General features: G+C 54.1%; 1 protein-coding gene across 1 annotated transcript; it reads left to right on the forward strand.

Moving 5' to 3' along the window:
- The first annotated feature begins 21,781 nt into the window (after positions 1 to 21,781).
- Positions 21,782 to 25,252, forward strand: FOXC1 (forkhead box C1). Its single transcript, XM_077353296.1, has one exon. The coding sequence runs from the start codon at positions 22,367 to 22,369 to the stop codon at positions 24,140 to 24,142; it is 1,776 nt and encodes a 591-aa protein (XP_077209411.1). The 5' UTR covers positions 21,782 to 22,366; the 3' UTR covers positions 24,143 to 25,252.
- The last annotated feature ends 445 nt before the right edge of the window (positions 25,253 to 25,697 follow it).

Consider the following 25,697-nt stretch of genomic DNA (forward strand, 5'->3'; position numbering starts at 1 on the left):
AACCATCCATGTTCTGCTATGATCTTTCCCAACACTTTGGAGCAGAGCAGGTTTGGGAAAGCTTAGGGGAGGAAACCTTCATGAGATGCGCAATTGCCCCATAATGCTGAGGGGAAGCAAGGTGAGGGGGAATGCCCAATAGCATCCAACTTTGGGGGAAAAAACATATGTGGAAATCACCCAAGTCAGGTACTCTAGCCTTGTGCTCTCTGACAGCAACCCCCCAGGTACTCTGGCACAGACATTTCCCAGCCCTGCAATCTGAGATCTTTAAATTGGGAACCTGCTGTATCCAAGGAATGTATTCTGATTCTGACCTATAGGGAAGGTTGCCAGCTCCTGGTTGGGAAATACCTGGAGATTTGGGGGAATGGAGCTGATGAAGGTGGGGTCTGGGGAGGGGAGGTACCTTAGTCAGGCACCCTGCCATGGAGACCACCGTCTGGTCATTTTCTCCAGGGAAGCTGATCTTTGTTGCCGGGAGACCAGTTGTAGTCCCAGAAGATCCCCACCCACCACCCAGAAGTCCAAGCAAGGAGAGGCCAAATGGTGAAGGTTGCAGTGAAAGAAAAACTGTCTGAGGCCAAATAAATCTTCAGATACTAAAACGTATCTTTCTGCTCCTTTCTATTTTTTCACGAGGGAGTTGTCCAAAAAAATCAATTCACCATTGTCGGTTCCACTGAAATCGGCTTCCGGTAACAGCTGTTTTCAAAACATCTTCGTCAGGATTGGCATTCAAAATTAATATCTAAGCTAATAGGGTTTTAGCAATGACCTGATTTTCTTTTTGCTGCACATTATCTTAGATATTAATTTTGGATGAAGATGTTTCGAAAAAAACTATTCCCGGAAGCCGGTTTGTCTGTCGATGATGATGGTTAATTGATTTTCCTTCACAACTCTCTTGCAAAGAATTAAAAAGAAACAGAAAGTCACATATTAGAAGATTAGTATCAGTATTTCCCCCAAACTTTGGAGCAGAGCAGGTTAGTATCAAGATTTATTTGACCTCAGATATTCTTTCCTTGATGACCACCTGGAAGCTGGCCACCCTACCTATGAACTTCCTCCTCCCATTAAGATAAGGGGTTGTTCAACATGCAGGAGTCCACTGTTCCTGATTTAGAGCAATAATGGACGTGCACTAAGGTTTTATTCTCATGAATTCAAATGCGGTATTTGCAGAATATCATCCCGGAGCAACTTAGCATACCTCACAAGAAGAGAGTCGCCTGACGTTACACAATTTGCTCTCCTAGGGTGACACCATGTCCTATTGCCGTGGCTTTTGATGGCGTTGGGCTTGTCGTCTGAGCTGCAGCCTTGACAGAATGAAGCCTCCTTGTTGCAGACACTGGCGTTGTATTGATTTTTAATGACGCTTAAGCGCGTGCCTTCGCTCCGGGTTGTGGCCTTTGGCATTTCTTTCACACACCCTTTGGATTAGTATGCGCATGCCTGGGAGACTTTTTTTGTCCCAACGCCAATTAAAAACATAATTGAACAGTGTCTATGAAATCAAGGCACACAGAAAATGACATGCAAAACAAGACTGCCGTGGAGAGTGTCGTCAGCACGGGCATAGAGTGGGGGAGGGGTGGAAATACAATGCGCATGTTGTTAAAACTACCTTTTGTGGTATAGTAGCCTGCTTGTTTATGCTGTCTGCTGCTTGTAGCCCCTCTGGAAATAGGGTTTCTAACAAGGTGGGGGTTGATTCTGTGAAGGCTTAAGGGGGTGGCAGGTTACAGTGGATGAGCTATAGGGTTGTGAGTGTACTGCATTGAGCAGGGGGTTGGACTAGATGACTCAAGAGGTCCCTTCCAACTCTATTATTCTATGATTCTATGATTCTATGGGGGCTTTATGTCTAATATGGTGTGGATTCCACATTGTTTCACAGCTTATAAACAACTTGTGTGTGTGTGTGTGTGTTTGACATTGCCTGCATCTGCAGAATCTTCCCGGATGGTCTCCCTTCCAAGTACCAACCCTGCTTAGGTTCTGAGATTTGATGAGATCCAGATAGGGATTTGTGTAGTTGTGGATGTAGACTGGGTCTTCTGGTGCAAAAGAGCAGGGGACCATGGCTTCCACCCAACATGGTGGACAGTCTGACATGAGGCCAGGGTAGATCCAATCCAAGGATGCGGTTCAAATTGGCAGGACATAAGTATGGTTAATTGATTTTCCTGCACAACTCTCTCACACAACCCTGGAGTTACACGAGAGCTCCCCATAAGTTTCACAGCCTTTCCCAGAAGTGTGGATGGCCTCTGACATCACTAGACGTCACTGGAGCCCACCTTCCCCTGTTGCTCTACAGGCCTCTTCCTCCACAATAGAAATTATCCATCTAGCTTGATCGATTGGCTGTTCCCGCATCTTACTTCCATGCCCACTTCTCTGGAGGGGCATATAACCACTTCCAGCATTCCCCTAAGCCTGGCAAACATCTCAGGGGTTCCTCTACAGTCGAAAGGTTGACAATGGCTTCCCAAACAACCCGTAAAATATAGTAAAGTAGGACACAAAATGTAAATAACCTCCTCCTATCAAAGTCCTATGCTAATCACTCCAGAAAGAGGAGAAACATAAAATGATCAAAATGGAGGCATTTTCCATATACAAGTCTTGGATTCAATCCAGGCATCTTTCCTCTTCGGATCTCATTTGTCCCACTGCCCCCTGGCTTCTGTCCATCCTTGACCCATTGTCTCCAGCACAGCCATTTTGATGGTCCAATAGGAACCCTTGTTCTCTTTTTCACTGCTGGAAAAGCTGGCTGGATCCAACCCTTTGGGTTTTGGGATACCGCTCATGCCAGAACTCACATTAGCCTTACAAGGCTCTGTCCGATGGACGGGGGCCAAAATCCACGAAGTGTATAAAATTGTGTGGTTGCAGTAAATTACAAGCTGCCCCAACCCTGCAGACTGTTTCCCTCTGAGCTGCTGGTGAAGGACTCAGTTGCCACCAAAGCATTCCTCTAGCGGAGGATGAAAATTCTAACAATATAAACGGGTCAAACAGAAAAACCGTTCTTCTAAGTCTCCCAAGATTGTCTAGCATAGAATGAAATGATCACTATTTGATGGAACTTAAGGGATCACAAAACCTCAAAGAGCTTCTCCTTGTTGTGTTTTCTGTGACTGGGCACTGGATGCCACAGAGAAGGGAAGCCACATATACATTTGTGGTTCACAAGCTGAGGAACTGTGTATTTATTGTCCATTACAAATAACATGAGGCCGTTTTTCTAAAAGGAACATCTCGTTGGCCCAGAAGATTTCAGAATTTTTTTTTCCAGAACTGCTTGTAAGAGAGAAATTTGCCCAAACCTGCAGGATGGTGCTGGGAAGGCCACTATTCACTGCCACGGTGACAGATTGTAATAGAAAGACAAGGCATTATGGATGCACTTTGATAGCCCGGGCTTTTGTCAGAACCTTTCGGGACAGACAAGGAATGGAAGAGAGAAAAAACAAACTGTATGAAGTCATTGCATTCAGTGCCTCTTGTGGCGCAGAGTGGTAAGGCAGCAGACATGCAGCCTGAAAGCTCTGCCCATGAGGCTGGGAGTTCAATCCCAGCAGCCGGCTCAAGGTTGACTCAGCCTTCCATCCTTCCGAGGTCGGTAAAATGAGTACCCAGCTTGCTGGGGGGTAAAACGGTAATGATTGGGGAAGGCACTGGCAAACCACCCCGTATTGAGTCTGCCAAGAAAACACTAGAGGGCGTCACCCCAAGGGTCAGTCATGACCTGATGCTTGCACGGGGGATACCTTTACCTTTACCTTTTAATTCAGGGTTGAACACTTCGGCTCGGTTCAGCCGCCTTGGTGATCACCAACGTCCGTGGCAGCCAGCACCGGTGTGGACAGCGGCAGCGGTGTGGACAGGAGGGGTGGCACTGCCTGCTGGCACACCACTGCTGCTGCTGCCCCTCCTCTCCATGCCAAGACACTGGCCTCCTATGCGCCACTTCGGGCTCCAGTGATGGCTGAGGCAGCCAAACCAAGCTGAAGCACTCAACCCTAATTGCATTGCCCACCCAACTTACGTGATACAGCAAACAGGAAGAAAGGGAATAGAGAATGGCCAAGGCAGGAGTGAACTGGGGTTGCCCGTTTTGGCTTTGCACCAGCCATCGCGTGGCTCAATTTAGCAAGCAAAGCTTTGCCCGCCTTTTCTCTCCATCTGGAGCCGAGCTTTCCGTGCTCTGCTTCTTTGCGTCAGACATAGCTCATTAAAAGAAGAAGAAGAAGAAGAAAGGAGACAACCTAAAGCCAGGGGAAATTCACAGCCCTGATGGCACGTTTCCCACCCCCCTCAAAAAAACAACAACAGCAACCCAGAGTTGGCAGGGCACGAGAAGTGTCGGAGCTCCTGCTAAATCTTTCAGCACAGGGCTGATCAGCAAGTCCTGGCAGGTAAAGTAGTTCGGGGCATGGAGAGAAATGCTGTCACCTCTAATCTGCTGCAGATGAAGGTCCTGTGGGCGGCTGGGAAGTCGGCAGCCTTGGAGCAACCTGTGCGCAAGCCGCTTCTTTCGACTCCTGGATGGCGGCAAGCCCTTGAAAAATCCCTATGAATCACCTGTCAATTAAACTAGGTTGTTGCCTGATTGTGATCGGAAGCTTCCTGTTGCCCAGATTTCAAACAGGCATCTCTATTAGATGAAAGAAGTCCTCTCCCCACTGTTCTTTTTTTTCTGCCAAAGAAAGGATGAAGTAAGTAAAACTTTAAAAACCCAACCTGGGTATCCCAGGCTGGCTCAATCTCATCAGATCAAGGAAGCTAAGCAAGGTTGGCCTTGGCTTCCTCTTGGAAGGGCGACCCCTGGGGCAGTGGTCCCCAACCTGCAGTCCGCGGCCCAGTGCCAGGCCGTGAAGGCCATGGTGCCGGGCCGCGGTTCCCTCTCCCCGCCCCCCCCCCGCAGTAAAAAACTTCCCAGGCCGCAAGCTTGCGGCCCAGGAAGCTTCTTACTGCGGGAGGGGGGGGGAGAGGGAAACAGGGTCGTGCCGCACATCGCGCATGCGCAGCCAGGCCGCACATGCGCCATGCGTGGCCGAAATCACACATGTGCGGGACCGCGCATGCGCAGTGTGTGGGCGGGGCAGTTGCCCTGCCGGTCCCCAGCTGAAAAAAGGTTGGGGATCACTGCCCTGGGGAACAGCAGGGTCATGACACGGGGGCAGGTGACAGCAAGCTACCTTCTTTAATGAACCCACAGTGAAGAAGAGCTTTTACGTGAGCAAGGTGAACTGTTTTACCTTCAGCATTGCTAATGCTGAAGATTGCATACTATTGCCCATGGACAAAATGGTATAGAATCTGTTTTGCATGTTTTATTGTCTTGCCCATTCTACGTAGCTATTTGCACCAAATTTTTGTCTCCACTTTCAACCAGAAAAGCTAGCTATTCCAGTGATGCTAATGAGGAGTCAGAATTCTGCCTTGATTGAGAAGGTAGCAAGATTTTAGCCGTCTGCCACAAGGCTGCGAGTGATCGAATTACAGAGTTAGTATTTGCCCATTCTTGACCTCCACAGATTGCATATAATGGTTGCATTAGTTGCGTTTTCTCTCTCGGGATATGCCAATAAAGGTGCACGTATGTATGCAGGGAAACCATCTTCAGGCCTGGTGGCCTGACAATCCTGGGATCTCCTGGTGATATTATAAATATGCCACATGATAAATCTGTTCCACACAATATCTCTGATAAGGCCTTAGAGGAGGAGCGGGTCTCATGGCTTAAGTGCCACTCAGGGCTGTTGTCCCGCCCCTGTCTGTCCAGCGGCCAGCCAATCACCTTCCATCCCCCATCCCTGACCACTCCCTCTCCTTCCACTTCCCTCCGAGACTCAGAGGTTGCAGATCCCTGTTGCATGAGAGCTGCCCCTGCCGGTGAGTTTCCTTCCCGGGGGCCTCCAGCCTGCAGCCTTTCCAGGTCCTGGGAGAAGGGAGAGGCCATCCACAGAGTTCTTCCACCCCTTATCTAGTACCCATTGTATTCCTGAATGCAACGGGCTTGGCCCCTAGTAAATAAAACAATACATTGCCAAAGCTAGCTCAGGTATCCACGGATCTGAAATCAGACTGGATTGCAGCAGCACAGATCATGACTGTGTCTCTCCCCCCCCACACACACACACACATGATGAGACCAACACCAACAGGTTCTCAGTTGCACTGCAGGGTGGGAAAGGCCAGCGTGACGGCACACCAAGAGATACACCACAATTTAGCATGGACTCTGTGTGTTCACATGTAATAGGAAGGTTATTTCCATCCTGCTGACATCTTGGATGCTTCCAGTCCTGCAAGGGCTTCAAGAAAACCAGGTCATGGGCCATTTTAAATTGGGAACTGGTTCTTACCACAGCATTCACTTCAGACTGAACCTGTGCAGCCTGGACCATTGGAATTCAGAGAAAGGGACATCACAGAACTGCCACAACAACTGCAGCTTCTATTTCTCTACATGAAAGAAGAAGATACTTTTTTTGGTTTTCTACCATCCAAAGGAGTCTCAAAGCGGCTTACCATCTCCTACACTTCTCCCCTTCCCGCAACAGACACCATGCAAGGCAGGTGGAGCTGAGAGAGCCCTGAAAGACCCGTGACTGGCCCAATGTTACCCAGCAGGCCTCATGTCTCTCAGTGGCTTACAATTGCCTAGTAGCCGTTAATAGATTTATCCTGCATGAATCTACTTTACTGTATGAAAGAAGAAAGAGTTATTATTTATACCTCACTTTTCACTACCCAAAGGAGTCTCAAAGTGGCTTACAATCACCTTAGAGAAGAAGAAGAAGAAGAAGAAGAAGAAGAAGAAGAAGAAGAAGAAGAAGAAGAAGAAGAAGAAGAAGAAGAAGAAGAAGAAGAAGAAGAGAGTTGGTTCTTATATGCCGCTTTTCTCTATCCGAAGGAGGCTCAAAGCGGCTTACAATTGCCTTCCCTTCCTCTCCCCACAACAGACACCCTGTGAGGGAGGTGGGGTCAAGAGAGCTCTGACAGGACTGCTCTGTGAGGCTACCTCTACCAGGACTGTGACTAGCCCAAAGTCTGCATACGAAGGAGGATTGGGGCTCTCCTGATTAGAGGCTGCCGCTCTTAACCACGACACCAAGCTGGCCAAGTAAAAAGAGTGTGGAAGGAGGCATGGTGAACATTGCAGACAAACTCATTAGACTTTCAGATGAACTTAGACTTTTGTCTCGAAGCGAAACGCCCACATTTCCATAAGTGGTTGGCCCGATGCAATTACTCTTTAGTAGTTGTCTTGTGTTTTTAGGCCACCCTTGGTGCATCTCTCTCTCTCTCACACACACACAAATAAACAATTAAGCAGCTTCTGAACAGCAGTTAAGCCAACCTGTTTCACTTTTCATGGCAACCACCTGAGGCTGCCTCCTTGTCTATCCACTGTGGTCCTTGCGGAAACACCAAGAATTCAGAGCCCCATTCCCCCAGGCAAAAGCCTTTCCTCTCTGCCTTGTTGTGGCGAATGGATTTCTGCTCCAAACATTGATCCGATCCCCTCCTGAAGCTCTCTGTGCCTGGAGCCACCATCACTTCCTATGGCGGTTAACTCTACGTTAAATTGCTACCTTCCCCCCAAATACAGCAGCTGTAGTTGAGGAACTAAGCCACACATTTCACACGTAGAAGATACCCTTGGCCTTTTGTTCCATGAGTATAGGCTCTCAGACCACATGAAAACGGAAGGACTCGCCTGAGAGCTTTGCGGTACAAAGCGTGGCCTAGCGCTGGTCAAATAAATAAATTCCTCCGGCCATGTGCAAATTTGGAGGCATATCTGGAATAGATTGTTTAGAGAAGGCTTTTTCAATCAGGGTTTCATGAAACCCTGGGGTTTCTTGACAGGCCTGGAAGCGTTTCCTGAAAGGGCGAGAGTTAATTAATTTGTATATATATTTTAAAATTTGTTAAACATTTATTGGGTGATATGACCTTATAACAGGCCTTCTCAACCAGGGTTTTACGAAACCCTGGGGTTTATTGGTGGCACTGGAAGGGTTTCCTAAATGAGTGGGAGTTAATTTTTAACACATTTTTAAAATGTATTTAAAATGTATCCGATATGACCATATATGGTCATGTTGAACCAACCCCCCCTCCCCCAAAGGGCCAATGATGGGCCTGGAGGGGGTGGGAAGGGGAGGGGCGTTGGGTGGGCGTGTCCACAGCTCTGCTTCGCAACCATATTCTGCATGATCACACCACTTCTGGGGTTTCTTGAAGCCTGAAGAATCTCTCAGGGGTTTCTTAATGGTAACAAAGTTGAGAAAGGCTGGTTTAGAGTTTGGCCATTGAGTTTGTTGTGGTTATTTACGGTGTTGAAATTATTTTATAATATCTCTGAGATTATTATTATTGTTATCATCATCATCATTTTATATTTTTTACCCACGCACTAACTGGCAACACCGGGCAGGTTACAAGAGAACAAGAACATATAAGAAGAAAATGAAATATTAAAACTTATTGAGTTAAAAACATTAACGCTATGACCAACTGTTGCCCATTTTTATCTATCCTACAAAAAGAGACAGGGAGAGGGTCATAAGACCCTTTAGCTGGAGTAAATTTTGTGGATTTCCGGCAGGGAGGCCAGCGCTCCCAGATGTCGTTCCGGTCTCAACCCTTGGCCTGGTGGAACAGCTCTCCTTTACAAGCCCTGAGGAACTGAGTGAGGTCCATAGGGCTCTGATCTCATTGGATGGAGCATTCTACCAGAATGGGGCCAGATCTGAAAAATACACACACCACACTCCTGAGTAGTTCCGAATAGGGTTTCAGAAAAATAAGATACCAGCTTACATTTTTACTTACTTTGGAAGACGGGAAGGCTATTTGGATGGAAGGGCGGGTGACTCACATCCAGGCAGATTAGCATGTTTGCCTTGGGTGGCCATTGTCTATTCTGCGGAATAGCAGTTTGAGGTGAAATGCCACCCTCAGACTCTGCCCTACCATTACGCCACCAGCGGTGAGGGCAGGGCTTTCCACCCAAACCAGGTGGAGCTTCTTAAAATGTTGACAGGAGAGAGGGGAGGAGGAGAAGGACCAGCTCATGGTAACCTCATCCATGGGGCATTCCAGGCAAGAGATAAGCAGAGGTGGTTTGCCATGGCCTTCCTCTGCATAGCAACCCCCATTTTCCATGGTGGTCTCCCATCCACGTACCAACCATGGCCAACCCTACTTTGCTTCCAGCTTCTAATGAGCCCAGGCTAAGTGCTCCTAACTTCAGTGGGAAAATGACCATTTGGTGCCCTCTTCAGATCAATCTATCTTATTATGGTATGGCTATACTGGCTTGAAATCAGAACCTTTACTAAATGGCCACAAGCAACAGATTCAGTTCATCCTTACTGCACTTCTAGATCCTCCTTAGAAAAGAACAAAAAATGGTCAGCCGTAGAGAATCAGTTAAGCACCATTGAACAGTGGGAGGTGCTATGTTCCCTAATCCTTACTAGTATCTCCCATAGTGATGTCACCAACCTTCGTAATTCCTTGGCTTGTCACAGGAATATGAGCATGAACTTTTTTACCATTGAGAAACCCCTGAAACAGTCTTCAAGATTTGAGAAACCCCAGAAGTGATATGATCAGGCACAATATGGTTGGGGAGCACTGTTGTGTACATGGCTGCCCAGGACCCCTGCCCTTCCCACCCCCTCGAAGGCCCATCATTGGTCATTTGGAGGGCAGGTCAGGTCAACATGCCCAGATATGAACATATCACCTTTCTTCTTTTTATATTTTTGCTGGTGATTGTTGGAGCAGGTTGTCCTCTCAGCCGATACGCTGCTGTAGGTGATGTTGGATTTTTTTCTTTTTTCTTTTTCTTTTGCCTTGTTGATAATATGTTTCCACTCTTGTGATTGGTGGCAGGAGTTTTGGCCACGTGGATAGTCGATTGCTGGTTTCTCAGGCCTTCCTCGGTCTGTTTCAGCCATGGTTTTTTTGGCACCAGACGTTGGATCTTCCATTCCATTGGTCGTTCTCACCAGGGGAGTTTAAGAGGCAGTCTGATGGTGTTTATTCTGCTGACATGGCCAGACCACTGCAGTCTGAGCTTTTGGATTTGTTCCTTAATTTGTGGCTGGTTGTCACATTTTGTCCAAATTGTCTCGTTTCAATTATGATTACATATAGGGATTCCCAGAATCTGCCACAGGCATCACATTTGGAAGGTCTTCAGTGTGTTTATGTCAGGTTTTAGTAAAATCCATGTTTCTGATCCATATAGAAGGATTGGCAGGATTAGTGTCTGGAAGAAACACACTTTGGTCTTGAGAGAGAGAGATTCATCTTCTTCCAGAGTGAGGCAAATGTTGATGTTGCTTGGCCAATCCTATTGCTAGCTTCAGTGGTAGATGACACTTTATTTTCTTGCACCAATGAGCCTAAGTATTTAGATTCTTTGATTTGCTTAATTTGGGCTCCATTGAGGTATACATTTGTCGGTGATCCATCTGTGGTTACGACTTTGGGTTTGGCCACCTTTATTTTTAAGCCGTAAGATTGGGTGACGCAGGAAATGTCATAGAGGATGTTAGTAGCCTCTGCATCTGTATCGGCACATATGGCAGAGTCATCTGCAATAAATGTTTAACACAGCGGTCCCCAACCTTCATCTGGTCGGGGACCGCCTCCGGGGGTGGGGGAGAGCCAGCGGCCCGGCTGCCGCAGTTGCTCAAAAACTCGCACGCGCGGAACTGCCCCGCATGCACGTTTTGGCCACCAGGTGGCGCTAACACACATGCGCAGAGTTGCCGTGCATGTGCGTTTTGGCCACCAGGAGGCGCAAACGCGCATGCACGGCAGTTCCGCACGTGCGCGTTAGCATCGCTGGCGCGCCAGCTGCCGTGCCGGCTGCCGTGCTGGCCTCTTTCCCCGCCTCTCGCTGCAGGGGGGGAGGCAGGCGCGGCTGCTGGCAGCCCAGTACGATGGCCTTTGCGGCCCGGTACCAGGCCACGGACCGGGGGTTGGGGACCCCTGGTTTAACAGATTTAAAAAATATATAAAATATTAATGAACTCCGACCCATTCAGGAAACCCTTCCAGGGCCATCGAGAAACCCCAGGGTTTCCCAAAACCCTGCTTGAGAAAGTGTGATGGATGGGGTTGCTAATGCCTGCCTCCAACGAGTGACTCATTACAATTCCATGGGTTGCCTCCAGCCAGCTTTCCAGCTGCTGAAAGAAGTGATGAGTTTCCTTTTGACCACCCAAAAAATACTACACTGGGGGTCTTGAGGCTCACATGAGCAAGAATGGGGCCTGTGCCAAAGAGGAGAATAGGGTGGACTGGCTGGATTTTCATACAAGATGGAGAATTCGTTCCTCCTACTCAGAGATCTGGCTTGGTGTAATGCTGAAGAGCATGAAGCCTGCTAGTGACCTTGGGCCAGTTACAGTTCACTCAGAACTCTCTTAGCCGTATCTCCTCCCATGGGGAGAGGAAGGGAAAGGTGACTGTAAGCCAGGGGTAGTCAAACTGCGGCCCTCCAGATGTCCATGGACTACAATTCCCAGGAGCCCCTGCCAGCGAATGCAGTTTGACTACCCCTGCTGTAAGCCATCAAGACTCCTTGAGGTTAAGAAAAGTGGGGTATCAAAACTTCCTCTTCTTCTACTACTCACCCACTCCCCTTGCCATGGCAGCAGCAGAAGTCAGGAGGTCTCTTCGCCCTATTTCCTAAATTTCACAGCGAGGAGGTATTTTGCTCCCCCATCCCTGACACCTGGATTGCTGCCACAGCAACCACACAGGTGACATGAATCCTGGGGAATGTAGTTTTCCTAGCATACCTTGACCTCTCCACAAGGGATCAGTCACTCTGAGAAAACTACATTCCTAGAATGTCTTTATGCTATGGCTGTTTGGGATAACAGGACACCAGCAGCTACTCACCAAGCTGTGTCCAGTCCTTTGTTTGTATTGGCTTGACAGCGTCCCATAGCAAAGATTTTCCATTGGCTCATTGCGCCTTCTATGGTGTGCAGAATTATCAGACTTTTGCCATTGCGCAGTGATGGCTTTGGAACAAATAAATCGTGAATCACCAGGGAGGGGGGGGGAGCTTTTTTTTTTAGAAAAAGAGTTTTAAAAGCCCGATTCAAATGATTTCCGTCGCCCTCCAAGCATTTCGAACGGAAAGCAGTCCCCAATATTTTATCTCCCGTTGCCTGTAAAAGTATTCGCCGATACATATTCTCGTTATCCTTCCAGGACTAGACTAAACACATTCTCCAGGCCTTGATTATCAGCATCATGATTCAATTTATGGTTGCAGGCTTCTCTGGGCCAAGCGAGCAACTACTCAGAAGCATTTACAAGACTTTTGCTAAATATGCCAGATAAAGATAACATTTGATAAAAAAAAAAAAAAGAAGAACGGCGGTTTTGCATCATGGTCTCCATTTCGTTCCCATTGGGGTCAGTGGGGAATTTTATGGCAGCGAGGCTGGGAAGAAGGAATGGCTCGATTCTGCACTCCACTGGGAGACGGTGAGAGTGTCGCACCCCCTCCTACACTACTGGCTGAGCCTCCAGAGGGCACTCTGAAGGCTGCAGCTGATCCTGATCCACTGCCTGGGCCCAGCACTCTCCAGGCACCACCTGGAGATCTGGCCAGTGAAGACCAGCCTGATGTCCTAGAGCAAGGGTAGTCAAACTGCAGCCCTCCAGATGTCCATGGACTACAATTCCCACGAGCCCCTGCCAGCATTCTCTGGCAGGGGCTCGTGGGAATTGTAGTCCATGGACATCTGGAGGGCGGCAGTTTGACTACCCCTGTCCTAGAGGATGAACAACCTGGCCACAGCCAGACTGGACCCTGCCTGATGTACCTGTGTTTGCCAGCCCTGAAGGCTCACTGGAGGAGCAGCACCAACAGTCCCAGGTGAAGACCCCAGTGAGGCCCTTATGGCAGCACTGGAGGAAACGATCTACTCTGACAGCTGTCAGGCGATAGGCACGCCTGGCAGTTTGCTGTCAGGGTAGATGGGGCTCAGCCATATGTGATTCTTCTGATGAGGAGTATGACCAGCCACAATCCCTTGGGCTGAGGGCTGCCCCATCCAGCTTGGCTGTATTTCAGGAGGATCTTGCCTCAAGGTCCTTCATAGTTGCATCACGTGCGTTCCCTGCCTGTCTTCCCAGACAACTCCTTGTTCCGGTTCGCTTCAGTTCCTGACTTTGGCCTGACTCAACTATGCTCCCAACTCCAGACCTTTGGCTTTGGTCCCTGACTAGGCTCCCAGCTCTAAACCTGCGGTTTGGCTTCTGACTTTGTCCCTGACTTCTGACTACGGTTTGGCTTTGACTGTTTCTCTGGCTCCTGGCTTGGCTTGACTTCGCTCCCCATGCAAAGTCCCTTGACTCCCAACCTCCCACTCTGGACTCTGGCAAACTCTTTGCTCTGGCACAGCCACCCAGTGGGCAGGTGCAGCCAGGCAGGGCAGGGCAGAGAGCTCGAATGGTGTAGTATTTGCACTCTTCCAGGGGCAAATGTCCTGCCTCTTTTGGATTTCCTCCCCCTCACACACACACCAGCTACACCTTCGGCACTGACACTGTGCACTGACGTATCTGCTGATTGGTTGGTTTCTGGCAGGAGCAGCCCCTTTAACTTCTGGTGATTTCATTTTAGTCCTGCCTTCGTTTTGTCTGAGCTTTCATGCTATGAGCTTTCCCTGCTTTACAGGTCCCCTTAAGTCAGGGGTAGTCAAACTGCGGCCCTCCAGATGTCCATGGACTACAATTCCCAGGAGCCCCTGCCAGCGAATGCTGGCAGGGGCTTCTGGGAATTGTAGTCCATGGACATCTGGAGGGCCGCAGTTTGACTACCCCTGCCTTAAGTAATGCAATGAGCACTCCTATCAGAAGGAGTTAAAGACCAGTTGGTCTTTGCCTCCAGCTACTTCCTCCTCCCTTCTCCCCTTCACACAGGGGGTGGGGGGGGGGAACTTGCCAGGGCTGCCCTCTCTTTGCTCTTTACCTCCCTGGTTGGCAATTTCTTTTTTTAAGTGAAGGGGATGCTGGATTCCTTTTTTTTATTAAAACCAAACTAGGGAGCCATTGCTTTTCTGTCTTGGGGGAGGTGTGGAAGAGGAGAGAAAATGCCAGAAAACCTGGCATATGGGATTTAAACACATTATCTCTATCCAGCCTTGTAGCTTTGTATCCAGCTTTGTATCCAGCTTTGTAGATTCCAGCCTTGTTAGGGGTCATCTTAGTGTTTTTCCCACCTGGGAGTTTGAATTTAATTTAATTTTTTGCTTCTGAAAAGTAAATGGACCGGTTTTTTTTTTTAAAGACCTGTCAAAAGCAAAAAAAAAAGGTTCAAAGTTTTAAATGGTCAATTTTTAACATATGAATTTTTCCAAAGTAAGTGTGTGTCTGGGAGGGGGGTGGAAATTAAGAAGCCCCTTAGCAAGGCTTGAACCCACAATGCTGCGTTCCCCTTACTGATTAAGCCATCATAGACACACTATTTTTAAAGCCTATAAAACTGCCCTTGACCGGGGCCACCAGTCTGACCCAGCAGGGATGTCCGTATGAGCGAAAGGCCTTGGCTTCTATGCCTCCTTGCTGGCCTTCCAGTGGAACGGATCAGTCACTGTGAGACACAGGATGCTGAACTGGATGGGCCACTGGTCTGACCCAGCAAGACTCTGGATGTACTTATGTTCCCCACGTGATGGCTTATGTCACAATGGATGTGCTCATATTTACAGTACCCCCAAATTCTCTTTTTCTCTCCAGCTGTTCAACAGGCGGGCCTTTCTTCATTGCTCTTGGCCACCCTGAGCAAGGCTTTGCCACCTGAGATTTTGGCTGCGAATGACACAAGTACTTTGGTGGGAATTAACTGTGAATGGATGGCTTGAACCCATACCCAAACACTCATAAGAGTTCTTGCTGCAGTCGCACTAATCCTCCACTGTTATACCCATAGAACATATGATCCCAAACAGGTTTCATTGGATTTTGGCTTCAGGCTCTGTTTACATTTTAAAAACTGCAAGGAACCACCAACAAAACCGGCACCAGGGAAAGCACAATATCAGCAGGGCACCTCCTCTTTTAGGGAAATAAAACTGGACACCTATTTTATTTTGCACTTGCAAGAAAAGGGCGCAAATCATCGGGCATGATTTGGTTTTAAGTCAAGTTAAACCCTGTTCATTTTAACTCAGGCTGGACTCTGCTAAGGGCCTTTCTTGATTGAGGGGGCCGGTCTACGTTGCAAACGCAGTTGCTATCTCAACCGGCAGGGGGCACTCCAGGCACACCGCCTGCGCTGCGGCGTTCGGGGGATGTCGGCTACGGGCCGCTCCATCCCCACCACCACCCGTCCAAAACTTCTGACCGGCAGCTTGTAAGAGCCACGCAGTTGGAACGGACTGATGCAATAGTTTGGGATCCAGGTGAAAAATAGGCAGGGTCAAGCGAATTTGGAGGGCAGCCATCTCGCCCTGCGCCCTGGGGCGCAGCAGCGCCGGTGCAATCCTACGCCGAGTCCCTGCAACCCAAACTCGTTGGCGCTCTGCGGCTCTGGTGCAGCGCTTCGGCGCAGGTCAGTCTAAATTCCGGCGCATCCGAATCAGAGCAGTCCCCCTGCCGCCTCTGGAAGGGGAGCAGCGCAGCTGGAGAGCCCCCGAGGAAAGCCGTTTCGCAGCACTGAGAGAAACCTTCGAGGAGTAGCAAGCCAGTCTCAGCTCGGCCGCCCCGGAGCTGAAGGGGCGAACTTCGGCTAGCAGGGGGCTCGTGTGGACGCGGGCGAGGAGAGCCAGGCGCAGCGGCTGCCCCCTTCCCCGACCCACCTTGCCCGGGAGCCTGGACCGAAAGCCTCGAGAGGAGAACGCCCGGCGGTGGGGAAGCCAAAGGCTGCCGGCTTCCCGTCATGGGCGTCGAGCTGTGGGAGAAGCCTCGCGAGCAGACCCGACGGCAGCTCAAGGGGCGGGCTTCCCGACCCTCCGCCACCGCCTCCGGGGAGGGGAAGGGAGCTCACCAGGGAAGGGGGAGGAGGGGCAGCCGGGAGAAGGGAAGGGAGGCGGAGGGGAGCCAGGAAAGGCGCCCCCGCCCTCGAAGCTCAGGGCCACCTGACCTGGTGGCCAGCAATGGGGGGTGGGGAGTTCCCATGACTTGTCCATTCGGTGACAAAGGACCCAAATGGGCCCGACCCAGGAAGAGGGAGCCACGCCGGTCTCCGTTCCGCCTCGGGGTCTACGATCCTGCAGTGGCCGACGGGCGCTAGAGGGCCAGGCTGCCGGCAGAAGCCCTGCTCAGAAATGGCTGCCGGGGGGCCGTCGGGTCAGCCATACGGGGAGACGCCCCTGCTCTCCTACTGGACTGTGTGTCGCCTCCCGAGCCTAGGGGGGTGGGGGAGAAGGGGCGGAATCCAGCGGGGTGACCTCTGGTCTGCGCATCCCACGAGGCTGATGGGAGGGAATCGCGTGAGGAGCCGGGCGCGCCTTCGGACCCCTGATAAGAATTCCTCCAGGACAAATCTGGAGCCCAGGGGCCCCTCGAAGACCACGTTTTAGTCAAGGTAGAGGAGCTCAGATGCAATGGAACACCTTGACTCAAACTGCCCCCCCCCCCGGACTCCTGTTCTGTTTCAGACTAAGGCGGCGAAGAAATCCAGTTGCTCGACGGCAGGGTCTTTGCCCTGAGAAAAGGAAAAGCTGTCTTTCCTCAGCCCTCCCTTGCTCTAAAACCCCCTCCTAGGGGCTGAGGGAGGGCTTCTCTGCCGGCTGGAGAATGGCAGGAGCCAGACGGGGAGTTCGCTGCGCTTTCCCCCAAAACCGGAGGGAGCAGAAGCACCCTTCGCGGTTCAGTGCCCAGTCCCGGGCGCAATCCCTTTCGCCCTCGGCTGCCCTCCACCGTGGCTATCATGGGCATGGCGACGGCCGAGCGCTTGATCGCCACGGAGGTGACATTCACGCTTCGTTCCCATCTGCTGGACTAAATCGGACCCGGGATCGCTTGGCATCGTCTGGATATGTCTTCAGATCAGGGGGCGAGCCAGCTGCTCTGGAAACTGGGCAACTTCAGCAGCACTGCGCCGCGAGTTTGTTTAGGATTGCGAGCCGATTTGGTTTAGGATGGCAACCGAACCCCCCTATCCCAGGCGCTTTTACTCCACAGCCAGAGCGACACAACCCTATCCCGCGCAGAGCAAATCCGAAACGTCCAAAAAGCGGCAAAAGTGCCCCAGAGAGGAGTCCGTTGTCATTGAGGATCATGCCCCACGCATTATTAGATGATGCCCTTTCCATGTGCCATTGCAGCTGGATTGCCCTGTGGGGACCAAGCCAAGCGGCTTCTAAAGTGCATGGAAAGTGCCCCGTCCAGCCCATGTGGGAGGGGCCAACGAGCCTCGCTGAAAATTATAGGTCTCCTGGGAAATCAAAGCTCGAGTTCCTTTGCGCAGCCGTGGCCCAGTCCTTTAGGCCAGGGGTAGTCAACCTGTGGTCCTCCATATGTTCATGGACTACAATTCCCATGAGCCCCTGCCAGCTAACGCTGGCGGGGGCTCATGGGAATTGTAGTCCATGAACATCTGGAGGACCACAGGTTGACTTCCCCTGCTTTAGGCTTAGCCGGCCCTCAGCCTTTTGGACCGTCGGAATTCGGAGATGAGGTCCCGAGGACCATTCCAAAATAGCGACTAGGGCAACTGCAGAAGACTCTTTCGTTACAATGAGGGCCGCCAATAACGGGTCCTGCCTTACAGTGATTCCACCCATGGCGCCCGCGGGCACCAGTTTGGGGAACCCTCCGACAGGCTGGTGGTTAGGAAGATGGCAATAAAAGGCCCGTGCCAAGGTCGATTCAAGGGGGCCGCCGTGTTGGCCTGAAGCAGCAGAAATTTTTTTAGAGTGCACTGGACTCGAAATTCGTCCGTGCCAAGGTTTTCCATTGAGAGTCCGGTGGACCCTAAATTTGTCTGGGCCAAGGTTTTGCATCAGTGACCTTAACCGTTCGCGAAACCGTCGGCCGCCCTATCCAGAAGTTTTGAAAGTCAAAATACTTGGGTGCAAGCCCCACCTCCCACCCGGCGCATCCAGCTCCCCCAAAACTCTGCTTAAGATCGGGAGATGTTGACGGGTACGAAACAAAACCGCGAGCTGCGCTCCGGATCTGGCTTCGATTCAGGGGCTGGGGGGCTGGCCGCCCCTGGTAGGCTTAGCGCTAGAGGGTGGCCTGAGAAAGCGATTGGGCCTCCGCTCCAACAGGCCACCCAGCTTGAGGGTGTGTGTGTGGGGGGTTATCCAGCTGTTACAGGAGCCCTCCTGAAAGGCTGCGGGGGAAAGGTGGTCGCGTCTAATCCACCCGGGTTTTTATGCCCAATCCAATGTTCACTGGATCGCACTGAAGGCAGCAGGGCTGACTTGGAAGCAAACGTGCCGGGCGGCGCGACACAGTCCCTCCACGCGTTGAGGAGAATTGCACATGAGGGTCCCGATCCAGAAGTGCTTTATTCGCCTGGCACACCGCAGAGCGACGCTGGCTAGAAATGGGCCGCCGGATGAACCTGCAGCCGGGACGAACACCTTTTTATTCCAGGGATCAGCTTTCGGGTGCCCAGGCGCTTCGTCAGAGACACAATCTTATTCCTGAAATGAAACTTTTGGGGGCTTCAAGGAGACCCTGGACTCCAACCCGCATTTACTGCTTCAAAGAAAGGTCATTGTCGTGGAAATAAATATCAACCGCTCTGTTTCAATGGAAGAGGGGTTTTTTTTAGGGGGGGGGGGGGACTTACCAGCTAATTACTCAGAGGCGAATCCCACTGGTCTCCATTGGCAAGCCTGCACAAGGTGTGTGGGGGGGTGGGGAGGGGGCTAGGTTCCTTTAGCCTTGAGAAGGGAGTCCCGGGTCCCTGGGAGGGAACCTGCCCGACTTGACTGGTTCCCGCCTGTCCGAGGAGTGCTCCTGGGGGCTGCATCCCGAGGGTCTTCCACGCCGCTCTCCCCTGAGCGCTTTCTCCGCCCACCAGTAAAGGCTGGCGCAATTCCGGGACCGCAGAGACTCCCGTGGTGGAAGCAGGCGATGAAGCGCGTCGAGGGGGCTTTCCTTCATTTTCCGTTTGCAGCAGGCGGCTGGCCTGGCTTCCCGCAAGGCTCTCCGTGGGGGGAGACGGCCAGCCGGGCTCGAGCCCCGCCACGGCTAGGCGCCGGGAGCCGGACACGCAGCGTCCCGTCTGCAGGCGCGCTCCGGCCTCTTCTCCCGAAGCCCTTTCCCCCAGTGAGCTGTCGGACCCCCTGCCCGGGGAAGCCGCTGGCCTCCGTATCCCCCAACCCAAGCGCTGATCCCCAATGGCTCGGATGTGGGGCAGCTCCGAAGGAGAGAGGCCAAGGAGGAGCCGGACCCCCAGAGGGAGGCAGGCGGCTTAGCAGTCGAAGGCCGCCCAAGCGCCTCTGGACGCCGTTATTGGGGTCACTGGGTGACCGTCACCAACCCAGAGGCAACCGAGTGTGAAAGTTCTTACCTGCGCGCAGCCCAATCCCAGCCTTTGAAAGGCCCACTGGTTTCCCGGTGAGCTGTCTGGGCATGCCTAAAGCTCAAGGGGACCAGACGGCCAAAGCGTCTGACTGGGGAAGCGTCCAGCCCAGGGGTAGTCAAACTGCGGCCCTCCAGATGTCCATGGACTACAATTCCTATGAGCCCCTGCCAGCGAACGCCCGGTGGTGCTCATGGGAACGCTGGCAGGGACTCATGGGAATTGTAGTCCATGGACATCTGGAGGGCTGCAGTTTGACTACCCCTGGTCCAGCCCTTCGTTGGTTCTTCTCGGCCAGGCCCGCCGGTCGTCTGAGTCCTCTTGGAGGTCCTCTTGGGGGAGCTTGACGCCGCCGCGACCCCCACCCAGTGGGGAAAGTCTCACTAAGGTGCCAGTGTGGTTTCTCGGAAGGGAGAAGGCGAAAAGGAGCCCCACGGCACAACGCAGTTTTCTGCGACGCCTCCTGCTTTTCTCCTACTCTGTCCGACGGTCAACCTAGGAAGGCATTGCCCCCTTGCTCCCCCGCCCACGTCCCCGGGGGGGGAGGCTAGGTGGGTGTCCTTCCTTGAACCCAAGTTTGCCTTCCCTGAAGGACAGGTGCCTATTGCTCCCAAAAGGGATTTCTTTCAAGCGGGTCAACGCACTTAGGATCGAAGCGCTGAGAAATGGGGGAGCTCTCTCTCTCTGTCTCACACGCACACACAGAGTCCTGCACAGAGAGAGGTGACTTTGCAAGGTCACCTGGCCAAGCCAGCCACAGGAGAGAGGGGGAGGAGGAAGGGAGAGAGTTGCCGGCAGAGTGGGCTGCAGAAACCCCCAGAGTTTTGTGCCCCTCCCTTGCACTCTTAAGCCCTGCTGGGCTTGGGGAGTGAGGACAGAAGGTCGAAGAGGAAGAGACCAGAGGCGACCCCCCCCCCCCGCTACTGCCTCAGTCTCCTCTGTACATTGGGCGGGGAGATCCCCCCACACACCTTGGGCCCCACAGGATCCAGCCCGTGGCTTTTGCCCAGGAGAAGTCGCCCGCGTTGGCACCGGCAGGGAAAGGCGCGTTTGTTCGGTACACAGGTTTTGATTCATTGTGACTTTTAACTTTTGTTCGTGCCGTTGATATCTATATTTGTAGAACACACACATCTCCTCCCCCTCCCAAACCCAACCCCCTACAAAAAAAGCCCCTGGAAATTGTGGGTCAGGAGGAAAAAAACCCAAACAGAACCAGAACTCAGTTCCTTTATTGAGAACAAGAAGAAATCGTAAAAGAATGGGCTAGACTGAATTCCAAGGGAGGGGGGGAAAGAAAGAAAGAAAGAAAGAAAGAAAGAAAGAAAGAAAGAAAGAAAGAAAGAAAGATCCCCAGTTAGGGCTGAAACTCCCGTTTCCGAAGACCGAGGAGCGAAGACAAATCCTGGGGATAGATCGGGAGAGAAATGAGAGGTCCCGCTCGAGGCCCTGAGTCAGCTGAGGCCAGCTCCACACCCCCGGTTGACAGAGTTGTTCGTCGAGTCTGCTGGCAGCCAGAGAAGGGGGGTGGGGGAAAGGAAAGCAGACACACACACACAACCTCCCGCCTTTGGGAAGGTGCACCTCCGATTTGCACCCCCCCCCCGCCTGTTTTTCTGTCGGCCACTGCTAGGAAAAACAAAAAACACAAAACACAGCCGCGCTGGGATCGGGGCTGGCCGGCGCGTAGAGGAGCATGCAGGAGAAAGTGCGCGCAGCTCCATCAGGGCAGCTGTGTGGGTCTGCAGCCCGAGTCCAGGGGCGCCTGCCAAAGACCAAAAAGGATTTCTTGTCGGCATGAGCTGTGGCGGGCACGCAGCCTTCATCGGACGGAGGGTCCCCGGAGAAATGCGCAAGCAGGGAAATCGTCTCCCCAGAAGCTCCCTTCTGGCCTCAAAGTTGCCGCTGGACTTGAACTGTGAGCGTGTGTGTGTGTGTACAATTCCGCATGCGACCCCCTTCTGGCCACTTGACACACACACAGACCCCAAGCCCGCCCGCCCGCCGGCAGCAGCAGTGCGGAAGGCGGCTGGATCTGGCAGGCCGGGCTTGTGTGTGGCCGCTGCGCGATCAGCCTTCTCGCAGCGATGGCTTCCACGCTCCGCCCCAGCCGAGAGGGATCCAGCCGCCCATTGGCTGCGCAGACGGGGCGGGACGGGGCTTCCCAGCCTGGGACGGTAGGGGGGGGAGGGAAGGACTCTGGCGAGGGCGTAAAAAAGTCCTCGCCCGGCTGCCGGGAGCGCAAAAGGCCAGCCCGCCTGCCCCGCGCCGGAGGAACCCGCCAGAGACGCCCAGACAGCCCGCCCGCCCGCCAGCCGCAGCGCCACCCTACCCCGGCTGGGCGCAGAGGAGGGAGCCCGCCGAAGCCAACCTGTTGCAGCCCGCCGGGGAAGCCGCCGGGAGGGAGCCGCCGTCCATGGAAGTCCTTCGCCGGGGCTGGCTGCGGCGGAGCAGCTGAGAAGGCGCCGGAGAACTTCTGTGCCCGCCGGCCGCGGCGGCTGCTGCAGCTGGGCGGCGGAGCGGCGCGCTTGAGCGGGGGAGGGGAGGAGCCCCCTCCCTCCCTCCCTCTCTCCCCCCCCCCCGTCCGGCTCCCCCTCCCGCGCCGGAGGGGACTTCTCCTTTGGCAAGATCCTGGTCGCCTCGGCTGGGTTATACTTGTTGGGCGCTGGAGCGGCGGAGGGGTGGAGGGGGGGACACAGCGGCGGCGGCGGCCGAAGAGGAGGAGGCGGCCGAGGAGGAGAAGGAGGCGTCGGCGGCGTCCGCTGTGCGGCGTGGTCTGGCTGGGCGGCGGCGGGGGAGGCCATGCAGGCACGCTACCCGGTCTCCAGCCCCAATCCGCTGGGAGTGGTGCCCTACCTGGGTGGCGGCGGCGAGCAGAGCTACTACCGGGCGGCGGCGGCGGCGGGCGGGGGCTACGCGGCCATGCCGGCGCCGATGAGCGTGTACTCGGCGGCGGCGGCGCACCCAGCGGCGGCCCATGAGCAGCAGTACGCGGGCGGCGGGCCGGGCCGGCCGTACGGGCCGTACGCGTCGGCGCCGGCGCCCAAGGACCTGGTGAAGCCGCCCTACTCGTACATCGCCCTGATCACCATGGCCATCCAGCACGCCCCGGACAAGCGCATCACCCTCAACGGCATCTACCAGTTCATCATGGAGCGCTTCCCCTTCTACCGCGACAACAAGCAGGGCTGGCAGAACTCCATCCGCCACAACCTCTCGCTCAACGAGTGCTTCGTCAAGGTGCCCCGCGACGACAAGAAGCCCGGCAAGGGCAGCTACTGGACCCTCGACCCGGACTCCTACAACATGTTCGAGAACGGCTCCTTCCTCCGACGCCGGCGCCGCTTCAAGAAGAAGGACGCCGTCAAGGACAAGGAGGAGAAGGAGCGCCTCCACCGCAAGGAGAGCCCCCCGACGGCCGCCGCCACGCCCGCCCAGCCCGCCCGCCCCGACGGCGCGCCCCCGCCGCCCGTCCGCCTGCAGGACATCAAGACGGAGAATGGGGCCGCCTCGCCGCCGCCCGCCCTCTCCCCGCTGGGCGGCGCGCCCGTGCCCAAAGTGGAGAGCCCCGAGACGTCGAGCACCAGCAGCAGCCTCTCCAGCGCCGGACCCGCAGCCGGGGGAGGAAGCCCGCACGCCGGGGGCGGCGGCGGCAGGGCGCTTTGCCTGGACCCCGACGCCCACCCCGGGCCGCCTGCGCCGCAGCACCACCCGCTCCACCACCCGCACCACCACCCGGCCGCGCACCCGCACCACCCGCACGCAGGCGGCGGCGGCGGCGGCTTCAGCGTGGACAACATCATCGTGGCCTCCCTGCGCGCCTCGCCGCCCCCGCCGCCCCCCGCCCTGGCCCTGAGCAGCTGCTACGCGCCGCCGGCGGGCCCGGGACCCAGCGCGCTCTACAGCGCCCCCTGCAGCCAGGGCGCCAACACGACGGCCAGCCACAGCGGCAGCGCGGCCGCCACGCAGGCGGGAGGCGGCGGCGGCTGCGGCACCAACAGCACCGGCAGCAGCTACCACTGCAACTTGCAAGCCATGAGCCTCTACGCCGCAGCAGCCGCCGCCGCGGCAGCTGCCGCCGCGGGGGGATCCGGGGGCGGCGGAGGCGAGAGAGGCGGCGGCGGCGGCGGGGGACACCTGGGCGGGAGCCCCGTCGAGCACGACGCGCTTCCCGAGTACAGCTTGGCCGGCGGCGGCAGCGGGAGCAGCAGCGCCTCTTCATCGCTCAGCCTGAGCCCCCCGGAGGGACACCCGCAGGCCGGCGGCGGCCGCCTGGCCTCCTGGTACCTCAACCAAGCCACGGCCGTGGGCGAGCTGGCCCACTTGGCGCCCGCGGCGGCAGCGGCGGCTGCGGCGGCGGCCGCCGCGTCGGCTTCGGCCTCGTCGGCCGGCTACCCGACGCAGCAGCAGAACTTCCACGCCGTGCGGGAGATGTTCGAGTCCTCGCAGCGGCTCGGCCTGGCCAACTCGCCCGTCAACGGCGCCGGCCCGGCCAGCAGCTGCCAAATGGGCTTCCCCGGCAGCCAGTCCCTCTACCGCCCGTCGGGCGCCTTCGTCTATGACTGCAGCAAGTTCTGATGACGCCCCCCACCCTCGGCCTCCCAGGGTCCCCCCTCCCGAACCAGCCCGCTGACCCCCTCTCTGCCCACCCCCCCTGAAGTCAGCTCTCCCAAGCTCCCCCGCTGGAAAGAACTTTCCCGTACAAAGACAGAGCATTTCTATTGGTGTTATTATTGATAGATGATTAATATGGGGGGGGGGTTTGTTAAAAAGGACAGTGTTACTGTAAAGAACACGTACGTTCTCTGGGCGCTTGAAAACCCAGGCCCCCTCCGCCAGCCCTTCGGGAAACGTGGCGCGCTCTCGCGGGCCCCCTGTGGCAGACCTTCTGGGGCGCCTGCCGGTGCGCTGGGCACAGCCGCACGACTGGAGGCTGCGGGGAATGTCAGCTGACCGGCGGAGAAGGATTCTTGGCCTGGGTCTTGCAGGTAATCGCCGGGCACCGTTCAAATCCGTGGGGATTTTGCCAGTGACTTCAGTGTGTGCGAGCGCGGGCTGGGGGGGGGTGTCTCTGCGCGCGTGAGGGTTGATCCCCACCCCCCGAGGAAAGGCGCGATTCAGGCCAATCGGTGCCAGTCTGGCTGTTGATTGCTAAGGGCAGGGGTGGGCAAACTATAGGCCCTCCAGATGTCCATGGATGCTGGCGGGGGCTCATGGGAATTGTAGTCCACGGACATCTGGAGGGCCGCAGTTTGCCCACCCCTGGCTAAGGGGGCGTAGAGTGGCCGCTTTGAAGAGAGGGAGAAAGAAAGGGAAGGTGGCGATGACCCCGTTTTGCAAAAGCGGTTCTTTTGTCTCCCCCCGCGTAGACTTCTTGAGAAGCAAGGACTTGTTTTAAAGTGTAAATTGATATATAGTAATTTATTTTTAAAATCTGTAGTTGAATCTCTCGGACCAAAACGTCAGGAAGTGTTTTTTTTTCCTCCGGCCCCCCCCCCCCCAACGGACTTTCAACATGACATATAGAACGCGGATTTGTTTTTCTCTCCATTATTATATATATGAAAAAGGGAAAGTGTATTAATCTTATTTTATCATTTATCCTTCTCCCCCCCCTTTTTGTCGAAGATATTCTGAAGTTACTGACTTGTTTGTTTATTAATAAATTACCATTCGATTGGACTGAGACCTTTCGCGTCTGGGTACTTGAATCCCTCTCTTTAAAAATCAATAAATAAATAAACCATTGAACATGACCATTTAAACCCCGAGGCTGTTTAGGACAAAATCTCAAAATTATTCTGCAGAAGGTGGTCTGCAGTCACCCCCCCCCCCCCCGCTTTGCAAACTTCTTAAGCCGTAACTATTGAACTGGGTCTTAGGCATCCGTCCTTTGAAAAGTACTTGGAAATTAAGGCGGTCGGTTTACAACCATGTATTCCTGCGTGCCGTCTCCGCGCTTGGAGGTGGCTAGAACTCAGAGTTAAGTCTTAAGCTGCTCAGGAGGAGGAGGCGGGGAGGTCTGGAGCTACCGAGCCAGGAACACATTAAGAGGAATTGGGTCTATTGATACCTAAGGGTAGTCAAACTGCGGCCCTCCAGATGTCCATGGACTACAATTCCCATGAGCCCC

This window comes from Paroedura picta, chromosome 9, assembly GCF_049243985.1.
Source record: "Paroedura picta isolate Pp20150507F chromosome 9, Ppicta_v3.0, whole genome shotgun sequence".
NCBI classification, from domain to species: Eukaryota; Metazoa; Chordata; class Lepidosauria; order Squamata; family Gekkonidae; genus Paroedura; species Paroedura picta.